The 13879-nt window shown below is 45.1% G+C and overlaps 1 protein-coding gene across 1 annotated transcript in view; it reads left to right on the top strand.

Moving 5' to 3' along the window:
* Positions 1–13879, top strand: part of EPB41L4B (erythrocyte membrane protein band 4.1 like 4B) — a 126298-nt gene that overhangs the window by 89246 nt on the left and 23173 nt on the right. Inside the window, 5 exon segments of the mRNA XM_040631688.1 lie at positions 1995–2218; positions 4329–4447; positions 9706–9831; positions 10665–10732; positions 13486–13584. Coding sequence (XP_040487622.1) covers positions 1995–2218; positions 4329–4447; positions 9706–9831; positions 10665–10732; positions 13486–13584 — 636 coding nt within the window.

The raw sequence follows: 13879 nt of genomic DNA, 5'->3' as shown, positions 1-13879 counted from the left end.
TCAATACGAACGGCCCCTCCTGGAGTTCTGCAGGGAAGAGACGGTGAGGCCATGGGCAGTGGTTTCCTTGACAGACCCACAGCCCTACAAAACTCCATGAATTAGGATCTCCGGGATGGTGGTCCCTCACGTAAATGAACTGAGGGAGCTCCCAGGTCCTCACACTCCTGCTTAGAAACCTTTGAGACCCTTACCCTGACAAGATTCGGGCAGCTTCTCTGACCCTCATCTATTTCTCTTCCCATTTGTCTTGCTCAGTCTTCCCCATAAGTAGCTGTGAAAGGGAAATCATATGCATATTTTATTTGACATGTTATTAAATGCAATTTTTTACTCCCTGCATATATATTTATTTCCCTGTTTGGCTTTTTACTCTGGGTTTCCTTGAAGTAAAAAATCACACACTTTTAAACTTGGAAAGATGAGTACATGATACCAGTGCTCTATTCCAAGTCCGTGGCAGACATCACTAATCAATCACAGCACTCTTTCCTCCTGAGCTGGGCACCACCTCAGAATCCTTCTCAATCTTGCTTTCCAAGCAAAAGGTGAGAACCACTTGGAGCTGGCATAGGAGATGGTGACTATTTGCCATTCCCCAGAAGGTCTTACTCAAAGCTTTCCAACTCCACCTCCAGCCGTAATGTACACCAGATCTCTGCTATAGGACATCTTTCCCCTTAGGTGTTCATTCTCTCCATCAGAGTAATTCAAGATGGGTCCTAAGTTGGGCAGCCCCTGCAGTCCTCCCAGGCTGAAAGGAATTTTCTCTCTTCTGAGACCCCAGTCTCTGTGCCTCCTTAGGACCGATATTGATTTCAACATATATGAGAGACAGGAAAATAATGTCAGCAGACTTTGTTGTCAAATCCCAGATTCACAGCTTCGTCAGTCCTTCCTCCTTCCTTCCCTCCTGCCTTCTCTTCCTTCCTTTCATCAAAAATGTACGGAGTACCTACAATGTACCTAGCTAAGGTCTCTGCATCTCTAAAATGGGATGTTTTGTGTAAAATAGCTAGTACACTACCTGGGAGAGAGCAAGTACTAGATAAATAGTTGGGAGAAAGGATGAATTTTCAGACCTGGAAATGTACCCAGAATCACCTGATCCAGCTCATGTTGCAGAGAAGGAAACTGAAACCCAGAGCAACTGTTCAAGGTTCCTGCACAAGGATGGGGCAGAACTAAGACTAGAACCCAGGCGTTTCAACTTCAACTGAGTGCACTTTTTGTTGCCTCCATTACTGGCTGCACTGGGAAGCTCGATACCCTTGGTTATGTTCCATCTTGGAGTGGGGGGGCTGGGCTGTGACCCCCCAGAAGCTGAAGTCATACCTTATTTCACATCCTTACATACATGTACACAATGCAAGACCATCCTGAGTGAAGCGAAGTCTCTAGGAGGCGGCCAGTGTGGACGGGAACAGCATCCCAGCTGCTGCTCTTCGAGCAGTGGGCTGAAGGAGAGAGTGGAGGCAGAAAGAGCAGTTAGGCATCTAAACGGGAGATGACATGGGCTTCCAAAAGGGCAATTTTCATAAAAATGGAGAGAACAATTGGAGTTAAAGGTGTCATAGCGGTACCCTTAGCAGGTGTCTCCTATGTGGTGGGCGATTGAGAGGAAGAGAAAGTGACTCCAAGACGTCTCTCTGTGTCACAATCTTGTCATGGGATGGACTAGCAAATTATTTGCTAGTATTGCTTTTTATTTCCTCCTCCCATTTAAGGGATGTCTTTTCTTGAACAGAAGTTATTTAACTTCAGAGTAAGAATTCCTCAGGGTTTCAGATCTCTGATACATAGAAATTTCCACTTTCTACTTTTTCTCTAAAGCGCAATGTTGCCATTGTGTCCTGTTTTGCAATAACCCCACGGATCTGTTTGTGAAACCCATTTCTCTTGGTTTTTATTGGTCAGAGAACATCTTTTAAAGTACACACAGAAATATCAAGACACTTGACTTTTCTAAATCCTGACTTTGACACCCTCCACAGCTACCCGCTCCCTTCCCCAGGGCTCAGCAGCTCGGACCGGCTGCCTTTCGGCATCGAGGAGAACGGGGGCACTACCCGAGCCTCAGCCAGGCACCACCACCACCACCACCAGCACCAGCACCAGCACCAGCACCAGCACCACACAAACTATGGCCTCTCGCTGACTCTGGAGAACAAGGAGGGGCCTTCGAGGTCTCCAAACTCCAGCAGTAAATCCCTTACAAGTAAGTAGGGTTGGAGAGGGCAGGGTGAGAGGGAGGGGTGCTGCAGGGTGTGGACGGCTTCCCTAGATCCTTAAGACAGACCTTTTCAGTGCAGCATGGAAAGGCGGTAAAGTCACTGCTGGGTTGCCAGGTTGGGGCAAGAGCAGACAAGAGCCCCGTGGATTTCAGTTGAGGGATTATGGTTTAGCAGTAAACTCCTATTTAATTCCAACGTAGCAATTCTCTCTCTACCTCACTCCTTAGCAGTTCCTACTTCCACTGGCTCAAGTAATAGAGGAGGAGAGCCAGGAGGCTAGAATCTCTACTTTTCCGAATCACAGGAAAACCTATTCTGTCCCATATCTGACATCCCTCTTCTGAGCAAGGTGATGTCAGGGAGGACCAGTGTACCCTGTTTCAGATCCCAACAAGAGAAGGTATGGAAATGGAGAGTTAGGCACTTAGATACATTTTTAGCAGTAGGATAGAGTGATTTTTATATCCGTTAAAACCAATAAAAAATGGGCTTGGATTTTGTATGTCTATTATTTCATTTTCCTAGAAATTCCCTTTTGTTATGTTTTACCAAAGAATTGATCTATGACCGACCAGAGGGGAAAGAGCTGGTTCTTTATCACATGTGATGTGCAAAAGCACCAAGCTAGAGGCGGGAGTCAAGACACTTGGATTCTGGTCTTCACTCTTGAGCCATGTTCCCTCTTGGACCTTCAGTTTTCTCATCTATGAAATGGGGTAGAGGGTGTCTAGTAGATGGCCAAGGAATCTTCCAGCTCGGACATTTCATGAGTCTGTGCAGTGGTGAAAGGATGAGCTGATGAGCCTTTAGCTGTAGACCACAGGGAACAATTCTGGGTTGGCTGAGTTGGAAATGGAAATTCATCATTCGCACGGTGTTGATGAATCAGAACTCGATCCCCTCATCACTATCCACACTGCCCTTCCAGGCCATGTCTCATCTCTCTGTATCCGGATAACTCTACCAGCCCCCTAGGGAGTACCTCCTCCAACACAGTCTCCATCTTGTAGCTGCCAAAGTGAGACCTCTCACCAGAGAGCTCTGACCAAATGCCTTAAGACCTTTCAGTGGTGTTTCACTGTCCTGAGATAAAGCCCACACTTCTGAGCATGGCCACACACAGACCTTCCCAGCCTGACCCCTGCCAAAGTCTCCAGTCTCCCCCAACACCTCACTACAGTCTAGCCACATGAAACTACTCTCCTCTCACAGATTATTGAGCTGTGTTCCTAGCGCTATCCTTTGCAACTGCTGTTCCCTCTGCCTGGAATGCTTTTCCTCACCCTAGTGAACTCCCACACACTTCTTCAGGAAACAACTCAAATGTTGGTGAAACTTTCTCCTAACAAGCCTTTCTGGCTCTGGAGTGCCTTCCCTTTTGCCTCTATAGCAGTTAAGTAACCTTTAATATCTGCACAAGTCTCTCTCTTTAAAATCTGCACATGTCTCTGTCTCCCCCACTGGACTAGAATTGTGCCTCATTTATCTTTTTATTCCAGCTACCCAAATCTCAACTGCAAAAGATAACTTGGCTCAAGCTTTAATATGTAATGAATATTTAATAATTAATGAATATTTCACTGTATTAATGGGTAAATACCAGCCAGTGGAAGGAGTGATGGCAAACTAATCCAAAATAGTACAGAAATCAAAATCAGTGAATTTGGCTTTAAGAAACAACATGGTTTTCAAGGGCACCTTCATATGCCTGTTAACCTGAACTGCTCATCTTGCTAATTTGCATGTGTTTTCCCATTAATAATGCATTTGTATGTAAATGACCTCCCCTAATCTTTACAGCAACCCTGCAGGGTAAGTACGTTTATTTTTATTTTAAAATGGCTCAGAGGCTCAGAGAGAGAGTGACTTGCCCAAGGCCATCCAGCTCATACTTGGGGGAGTTAGGCTTGGAAGCCTTGATCTTAGCTGTTCTCGCAGCCTACCAGCTGGTGCATATTCAAGGGGTTTAAGGTTGAGGGTGGGGGAGAAGGCAGACAGAAGGGTGCTGGGGATCAGGCTCTGGTAAGCATCTTTTATCATGGCTATCTCTGTCCATTCCACCCTTCCTTATTCATTCCCTCTGGCCGCTTGTAGAACTGAGTCCAGGACCGCCTGCCCTGTTCAGCGAAGCCGCCGCCCATCTAAAGAAGCTGGAACTGGAGACCGTGAAGGCTGCCGGCCCCTGGCCTGCTCTGCACATCAACATAAATAAGGTGCTGAGGACCAGGGCTGGGTGACGAGCGTGGGCCTGCGCCTCCCATCAACCTCTGGTTGTTCCCCTGGCCTGCCTCCTAGATTATGTGCCTTTGTCTCAGAGGGATTTCTGTTCAATTTTTCCTGACATTTCTGCTCAGTCTCTTAAGAGCAGAAACATACTTACGTTCTTTCCGGCTGAATTACAGCACTAGGAGTTGCCCTCTGTGCTGAGGCTAGCAGGCTGGATCTGTCCCGGTCTCTCCCTCCTTCTAGACCTAAAGCTCAATGAGGAGGCGCCCACATGGACCTCTTCCATTTTTACCCATCTGTATTGGTCTGCTCAGGCTGCTGTAACAAAATGCCGTAGACAGGGCGGCTTAGGTAGTAGATATTTATTTTTCACTGTTCTGGAGCTGGGAAGGCCAAGATGAAGATGTCAGCCAGTTTGGTTCCCTGGTAAGGGCTCTCTTTTCCTAACTTGCCGATGGTTGCCTTCTCACCGTGTCCTCACCTGCAGAGAGAGCTCAATCTTTCTCTCTCTCCTCTTCTTCTTCTTTTTTTTAAGATTTTATCTGTAAGTAATCTCTATACCCAATGTGGGGCTTGAACTTACAACCCTGAGATCAAGAGCCGAATACTCTACCCACCGAGCCCCTCTCTCTTCCTCTTCTTATAAAGCCACTAATCCGATCATGAGGGCCGCATCCCACGACCTCATCTAAATCTATTCACTTCCTGAGGGCCCCATCTCCAAATACCATCCTATGTGCCTTAGGGCTTCAACATACGATTTTGGTGTGGGGGGGGGGGACACAAGTCCATAGCACCCCCCCCCCGACAGTGCCTGACACATAGAGATGTTTAGTAACTATTTCCCGACGGAAAGAAGGGAGGGATTGAAGGCAGGAGGAAAGGAGGGAAGAAGAGAGGAAAAGGGCCAGAGCAAAGCTCGCCTTTCACTAGGCCTGTTCTTATATCCAAATGCGCAGCCTTATGAAAGCCAAATTTTATCTTAGAACCGTAGAACGTCGGGGCTGGATTCAGTCTACCATTTAGTTCAGCTTTCTTACCATCTGAGCTCAGAGGAAGGGAAATTACCTTCTCGAGATCACACAGCAGGGGCGGAATCCTGGGGCCCCTGACTCCCCGCCCAGGGCGCTCTGCACTGCAGCATGCCCGTCCGTTTTGTACACCAGGCTTTCTCGACCTCAGCACTACACATTTTGGGCTGTGCTTGTGGAAGAGCTGTGCTGTGCGTTGTCGGATGTGTGACAACATCCCTGGGTTTCACCCGCTGGTGCTAGTAGCACCCCCATCCAGGTGTGACAACCAACTTTGTCTCCAGACATTGCCACAAATATCCCGTAAGGCGCAAAATCACCCCTAGTTGCGAACCAGTGTTTTACACATATTTTAATTTTTTAAAATCCCCAAAGCAGTCGTCTTTTTCACTCATGGATCATTTCTTCCACTCTGATGCTTAGCTTCGCCCCTTTATAAGAGGGAATAGGAAGAATTTGGAACATCTGGACTGGGAAGCTCTCCCTCCTTACTCGCACTGGGCTATTCCTCCACCATTGCCGACCCTCCAGCCTATACCAGACTTCCAGGAATTCTCAGAAGACCCTCATTTCCTTGCATTCCCCCCCAAAGGGCAGCCTCAAGTCCCTTCGACAGCATCAAAGGCCTGCTTACCCCCTTTTTCTTCCACACCACCCTTCCAGATGGCCAGCTGCAAAGAATCCCTCCCCGAGGACAGTGCCGACATTCACTCAGTCAACGTGCGCTTAGCGGGCAGGCCTATCCGAGGTGCTGGGAACGCAGGCGATATATCACATGCCCCCTGCATGGTCTTTCTTAGTCTCTTCGTTTTCAAACTTGTTTTCTGCAATCCACACGATGAATGGTTTGAAGAGGCTTACCTAGAGTTTGGCAGAATCCAAACATATTTTGCGAGGAGATACAGCAGATAGCAAGTGGCAGACGGCTCACAAGCGCTGTGTAATCTGTGGTTGCTGTGAATATTGGGCCGTCGGCAGGAGCGGCTTGCTCTGGGGTAAGGTATCTCTGAGATGACTGTGCGTTACTGAGCATTTCCCTGGAGCCCCCTTTTCTCTCCTTCCACTTGAAGAAATGCATCAGGGAGCAGGTGGGCTAAAGTGATATCAGATGACCTTGAGTTTGTCCTAACCTAGAAGCAAAGTATGTTACTTCACACTGCCACTCTTTGTCCTTAATCACACATTCCATGCCACGGACTTTACAACGTGTCGTGACACCACAGTTGGTGACCAATGGCTTCAGTGCTTTCAGGGATTTTTCCAGTCTCCAGGATTGAGAATCCTCTGAGTCTTTGAAGTTCTGGATAAGTTCCTGTTCTTGATTTGATGGTGAGAAGACATTTTCGTTGCCCAGGTCCAAAGTTGTACCCAGAGTATCACAGGCATTTAAATCTCACCAGATTTCAAATCTGTAAGCAATGTTATAAACAGTAAAGAAATGCATCTGATCCTTTCTTTGTCCCCAATTGATTTCCGCCAAACAGATGGACTGTTTCCAATTGTAATCATCTCAAAGCTCAATTGTCATTCATTTGTATGTTGTAAAATTTGTATTTCAACATTGAATGATAAGGCATCTTTTCACCGTTCAAATGAAATGCAAAACACAACGCGAGGTCATGAACAAGAGAGAGAGCACAACGTTCTTGGAGCCATCCTTCAGGCTGGCATGATGGACTCGTTGTAATCCAGATGTGCATCTCCTAGAGATGTCTTTGATGCAAACCTATTCATAGAATAATAGTCAAATTTTCCAAACTTCACGTTGCTCTTCACCTGAGTCCGTTCAGAGAGCCGGCCGGTAGCTCCTGCTTCACCAGGTAGAACAGGAACAAGCCAGCTTTGATTTTAGATCCAAAAAAAGCAGTGTAAAAGGACTAAATTCAAAAGGAAAATCAGTGCTGAATTCTCATTCTTTTCCTATTTTAGCAGCATTCATTTTTTTAAAATAGATCTTCGGTCATTACTGTCAGTATAACTATATCCCCTTAAGCAATTGTCAAAAACCTCAAGTGGGCTTTGGAACCAATTTAATTCTTACATTCCAGCATATCATTCCAGAAAATTAAATCTAATTAAAAAATTAACTCTTCACGCACCAGTGAAAACAGCCATGCTTGTGTTAAACAATTACCTTCACGTGGCAGGATTTACAAACAAAAGACAGATTATCCTAGAGCTGTACTATCAAGCTCATCTTTGAAAAGAAATGAGTTAGTTAGTTGTTTTTTGGGGGGGAGATGCTAAGTCTTTTAGGATAATGATTCCAGTTGAAAGGTTCTGTTCTCCTTATACCCAACTCGATGGCTTAGGATCATTAGTGCCTCATGTCTGATGCTCTCTTTCAGTTGTGTTTTCTTTTCTAACCAAAGAATCTAACATAAGAGTGCCATTCATATCTTTTTATTTTATTTTTTTTCTCACTTGCTCATTGCGGTAATCTTATGAAGGAAGAAACAGACTCAGCGAGGTTAAGGGGTTGCAATATGGCTGAGGGGTCAAGACCCATAGCCTTGGAGGCACCCGATCCTGAGTGTGAATCATGGCTCTTCTGCATCCTTTCTGTGTGACCTTGGGCAGTGACTTACCATCTCTCTGCTTTGTTTTTCTCATCTATAAAATGGGAATGGTGATAGTACCTACCTTCAGATGGCACGGCTCAATGACAGGAGCCAATGAAATGGGCTTTGTCAGCCGTTGGCCCACAGCAAGCTCTCAGTAACTGCGAGCGACTGGAAATATTTTTCTTTTCATTGTCACCATCGTCACCATTTTTGTTTTATGGTGCCAGACAGGGAAAGAGCTGAGATTAAAATCCAGGTCTTCTGTCCCTGCTTATCTTGCTGTTACATGCAATTGCTTCATTCTACTCATTCTACCAAGTGCCCCTCGATGCATTCAGGATACGCACCCTGATACGGGGCCCGCTGGGAAACTGCATTCTGTGCTCTCTTTTCTTTATTAAATGGTGTCAACCAGCCAGTTGCCCTCTACTTCTTCTGGCGCTTTCGTAGCACTCCTGCTATGTGTACCAAGGTGCTCAATAGGACTTTTGAATTAACAAATGGGATTCATTTTGGAACTTCAGAACCTTTTGTTCTCGCTCTGTGCATTACGGCTAACGTGCCGCCTCAAGTCCCGCTATCACTAAATTGACTTCTGGCGAGCATGGGGTCTTATACCTTTCTTATTAAATGCATCTCTTTTAATAATAAGCATGTATCATTATCATCTTCTTTAGTAGGTGTTTTTCGAGCACCTGCTATGTGCCAAGCACCACATTAGCACTGGGATATGCGGTGGCCACAGTAGGCATGGCTCACATTAAGACTATTTGCTGTGCGGTGTGTGTATCATTAGATAGGATTTCAGGTTATACACATAGATGAGTGGTTTTTCATAGTTATGTAACTATCGTGATGTCTATTCTAATAAATAGTCATGAAGCCTATGATTTCAAAGATATTGTGTAGGACACAGAAAATAGGTAGTCCCTGGGTAATCCACCTGGGTAATCCACCTTAATATAAATGATAGGTACATGTTGGGGCGCCTGGCTGGCTCAGTCTGGAGCATGGGATTCTTGATCTCAGGGTTGTGGGTTCAAGCCCCACGTTGGGTGTAGAGATTACTTAAAAATAAAATCTTGAAAAATAAAATAAGTTATAGGTACATGTTTAGTGAGTACCTAGGAAATGGCAAAACAGCGAAGGTTGGGTACCAAATTACTGACATCTGAGACTCTGCAATGAGGTGGCATAGACCGAAAGTTCTTGAGATTTGCAAATTTCAGCAAGATTTGTTGCAAAAATAACAATGCGTATTTTTCACTCTTTCCCCAACGAGTCACAGGATTGAATCTCTCTATGTAAGGGGTGGCAGTTATGGGGGGAGACAGTACTACACTAGGGGATGGAAAACTGGAAGCTTGAGTCCCGGAGCTGCCCCTGGCGAGCAGAGCCACTTTTCTTTGACCCTTCACCCCGTTTCCTAGTGCGTCCTCTCCCTGCATCACAAGAGGACATGAGGATGTGCTTGTGAGCCTTTTGCAAACACTAAAAGCAGGGGCGCACATAGAAGGAGTTGGGGGACACACTTGTGTAGGTGTTTACGGCTGTGTGTCATTGGCAGTTACGGTTGACGGGAGAGATTACGTAGCTCTTTTCTTTCCTCTTTGTTGACAAGCGGCTGCATGTGTTTTGGGTTTGTCACAGGCTGAAGAGAAAAAAGTTTCTGAGAAGACTCTTCAGACCCCACTCTTGCCTTCCCCGGTAGCCGACCACGTGAAGTGTAACATTTTGAAAGCCCAGCTGGAAAACGCATCCCGAGTGAGCGCCCAGGTCTGTGGAGCTGGAACATTCCTTTGACGTCACGTCACCGGATTTCCTTCCTGCTGTATAGGAGAAAGAGGCACTCGAGGCCCGAGACGCTGTGTCTGGCAGGGTCCAGCCAGGAGACAGGAGCCACACCTGTTAAATGAACAGAGATTTTAACACAAAGAGTTCTTAACTGGCGCACAGTGATTCACTGGGGAGGTGCAAGGGCCAGCTCTGGAGGTTGTTGATGGGCTGAGGGCCACGGGCTGCTGCACTGACCCCCAGCATACGCTCAGCTGGCCGCCTTGGCTGAGTGGGTGTCCCTTCCTCCCCCACCATTCTTTGTGGAACTCATCAGAGGGAGGGGGACAAGGCTTCTATCAAAATCACATGACATAATTCCTCCCGGGCTTGTGACACTGATATGAAAAGACAGATTCTAAATTCCTTCGTGAGCTGTCAGTGATACGTGAGCCTAGAGCTGATGATTATTCCTGATCAACAATGTGAGGTGGGGGATTACACCGTGGGTTTAACTTTTCCCACACTATCCCTTTCTCATTCGAGTACGAACTGGCACATAGCAGGTGCTCAATACAAGTATGAATGCAAGCATTGATTACATTTGAATGGTTAAGTATTAATCCCCATGATGGGGAATGACTCATGAAAACAGGGGTTTTTTTCTTAAGTTTTATAAACACAGGAGAAAATTTGTTATTGACTGAGTGCTTAGTGAACCACCGCTCTGAGCTACCTTCCCATTTGTGTAATCCTTTGAATGTTGGAGACGTGAAAACATTTTTTGCTCACCAAGATAATTCAGTTTTGACTAACCTGCCTGTTTTCTTTCACAGGTTGGAAAAGAGGAATCAACGTTTGTAAATATCAGTAAGAAATCCAGTCTTCAGGACGCTGACGTAAGGTCTGTTGCTTCTTGTTTGAATGCGGACACAATGCTCTGTATCATCGTTATCCTCGCAACGTTCCTCACGAGGGCATTTGCTAATAAAATCAGAGAGGAAAAAGGAAAATAGGAGAGAATGTCAGCACGAAGAGATAGAAAAAGACTGGCTTAAAACCACTTTGTTTCAGTCTCAGAAATGCTGCTTATTCTCAGTTTTATTATTTCTAACTGCTGTGCGAACGAAGAAATCACTCTGAGTTGCTTCTCAAGTATATAGATAAAACCTTGTCATTCCCCGGCTTGATGTCCTTTCTTTAAAGGCTCTGCTTTGCTCTCAAAGTGGAGTCCAGACTTCTCAGCAGAGCATGGGAGACCAGGGCTGGGCTCCTGCTCTCTGTCCCTGCTCAGTTTACCACTCTCCCCTTGGCCATTGAAGCACTGTCCATACTGAGCTCCTTTACGGCACTAGAACCACTCATGCTAAAGCTTCTAGGCCATCGCCACTTTAAACCCAGAGGAAAACCTTCCTCCTCTGATCTCACAGAAAGCAGGCACCCACCCCCTCTCAGCCCAAGTAAGTAACAACCTATAAATCATGGCAGTCCCATTGCCACCTTGGTGGTCTAATAATGGCGGGGTATCCCTAGGGTAGAGTTTCCTAAAATGGGTCCAAGGGTCACTGCATCAATCTCTCATTAAAAGCCAGACTTTTAGGGGTACCTGGGTGGCTCAGTTGCTTAAGCGTCAGACTCTTGGTCTTGGCTCAGGTCGCGATCTCAGGATTGTGAGATCGAGCCCTACCTTGGGCTCCGCGTTCAGTGAAGAGTCGGCTTAAGATTCTCTCTCTCTCTCTCTCTCTGCCCCCCCCACCATGCACATGTACTCTCTATCTCTTAAGTAAATAAATAAATCTTTTAAAATAAGATAAAAACAGACTCTTGGGTCCTACTCCAGACCTTTCAGATCTTTGGGGGTGGGGTGGGGTGGGATGGACAAGAACCCGAATTTCAACAGGTACCCCAGGTAATCCAGGAACCACTGCTCTGGGGAATTCTTGATATTAAAAACAACAACAACAACAACAACAACAACAACAACAACAACAACAACAACTCACACTTTTCTGTGTCACCTTTGATTCCCAATCCATGTTCATGGTATAGCGTCTTACTCCAGAGCAGATACCCTGCTGCCTCCTGGACTTTTCAAAACCTTAATTCATCTCTTCCCATCCTGCCCCACTAATGCTTCATCTATTTTTCAATCTTGCTTAATGGCATTATTGCCTACCCATTGTCCAGATGTGATGCCTGGGAGTCCTTGACTTTCTCCTCCTTCATCCCCTCATAAAATTGGTCACCATGTCCTGCTAATTCAGCATTCATATTTTCCCCCACATCTGTCCTCTCGTCTTCATGACCCTAATCACAGTCTACAGCAAGCCCTCACCGTCTCTCTGCCTGGATACCTCCTGCCACAGTCTTTGAAGATGCTCCCAGCCAGCCTGTCTTCACCAGTATCCTCTTCCTTGATCTAAGGGTTTTTCCAACAAGCAAGTCTGACTATGCCATTCCCTGGCCTAAAACCTTTAGTGACAACTTGGCCTTCAGTGTAAACTGAGTCTGAGACCCCTCATGATCTGGCTCCTGCTTCCCCCTCTGGTGGAAATCCCCTGCTCTTCTGCTGGGACCTCACCTGTTAGCGGTTCCAGCATCTTGCATTCTGTAGCTCTCTATTCTGTCTTCCACCTTGGAAGTCTTTCCTCCATCTGGTTAAATGTAAAGTCCTCCACAAAGCTTTCCAGATGCCAGCCATTCCACCCAAGTGAAGTTCTGTGCTCCCTGGTTGAGTATGAGTTCTTTCAGGAACTATGTTCAGTTTGACTCCAGGGTCCCAAATTGAGGAAATCATGAGTCTAGACTATGGTGACTCCAGTTTCTTTATTTGCTCATTCATTCACGTGTTTATTCAACAAACATTGATTAGGCACTGGCCACATGCCTATCACCATATTAGACACTAAACAGAGGAGAAAATGGGGGTTCGGAATGATTCATTGACTTGCCAAAGGTTCCTTGCTGAGGACCTCAACTTCTTTTGATGTCCTTAGGTCCCAGAAGGTAATTTCTGATTTTTTAAAATGAAATTAGTCATAACCACTACAAAAATGTGTGAAAGCTTTTTCTTAAAAATCACTGTTTTGAGTAGGGCCTGTTGGGTATCTGGCATATTTTCTTGAGGAAGTAGAGAAGTGAAACAATTTTTAACATTTTCACATATACACAAAATTAAAATGTTTTAGAACAAGTCTTAAAGGCCTTCTGATTATGCATTTTTCACATTAAATACTCTGTTTATCTTTTAAAAATATATTCTGTGCTATATTTAAAATAACATAACTACCAGATTACTTGGAAGTAAAACGGGGGTATCCATGGGCTTCTCTTTGCTCATTTTATTGGCAAAACCTGGTAATGAACCAAACCCTGGAGGTAGGTGTTTTGGGTCAGGGAAGCTTTATGTGGTACCCCAATTATATTCAGTTCTCACTTGTTATATTTTCTTCCCTATGACTTTGGTTTTTGTTTCTGGACTTTCTATGATATATTTAAAAATTATATTTAATAAGTAGAGTGGAAAGGAGGAAAAATGGTTATGTTGATTATCAGCATTATTAAGGGTTTAAATTAACTGAGAAAGCAGTTCCTACAGCCAAAACTAGACCATAAACTTCTCTTTTGGTGATGTTCTGTTTTTTGGTATTTCTCTAGAAGTCCTATTCCTATACGTGTGGAAACTACCCAACCAGCAGTGGAAAAGCCGGAAATCAAGCCTCCCCGAGTGAGGAAGTTAACAAGACAATACAGTTTGTGAGTTCTGTACTGCAAGTTTTTTGATGATAATCACAAAGTTGCTGCAAATGTTCAGTTATAAATGCTTCTTAGCCTCTCACACCATTTCCAAAGAGCCATTCCCCCAAATACAGTTTGTTTCCAATTTAGGTCATAATGGGACTTGACTTTTCTCCCTGAAAACACTACATAGTTGGCATATGTATTGATTATTGATTGCTATGTAACAAGTTACTCCAAAATTAGTGGCTTTAAACAATCCACATTTATTACCTCACAGTTCATGTGGGTTGGAAGTTCAGGCATGGCTTAA

Source organism: Ursus maritimus, unplaced genomic scaffold, assembly GCF_017311325.1.
Source record: "Ursus maritimus isolate PB19 unplaced genomic scaffold, ASM1731132v1 scaffold_17, whole genome shotgun sequence".
Lineage (NCBI taxonomy): Eukaryota > Metazoa > Chordata > Mammalia > Carnivora > Ursidae > Ursus > Ursus maritimus.
Note: the sequence above shows the minus strand (reverse complement) of the source record. Positions and strands in the feature narration are given on the sequence as shown.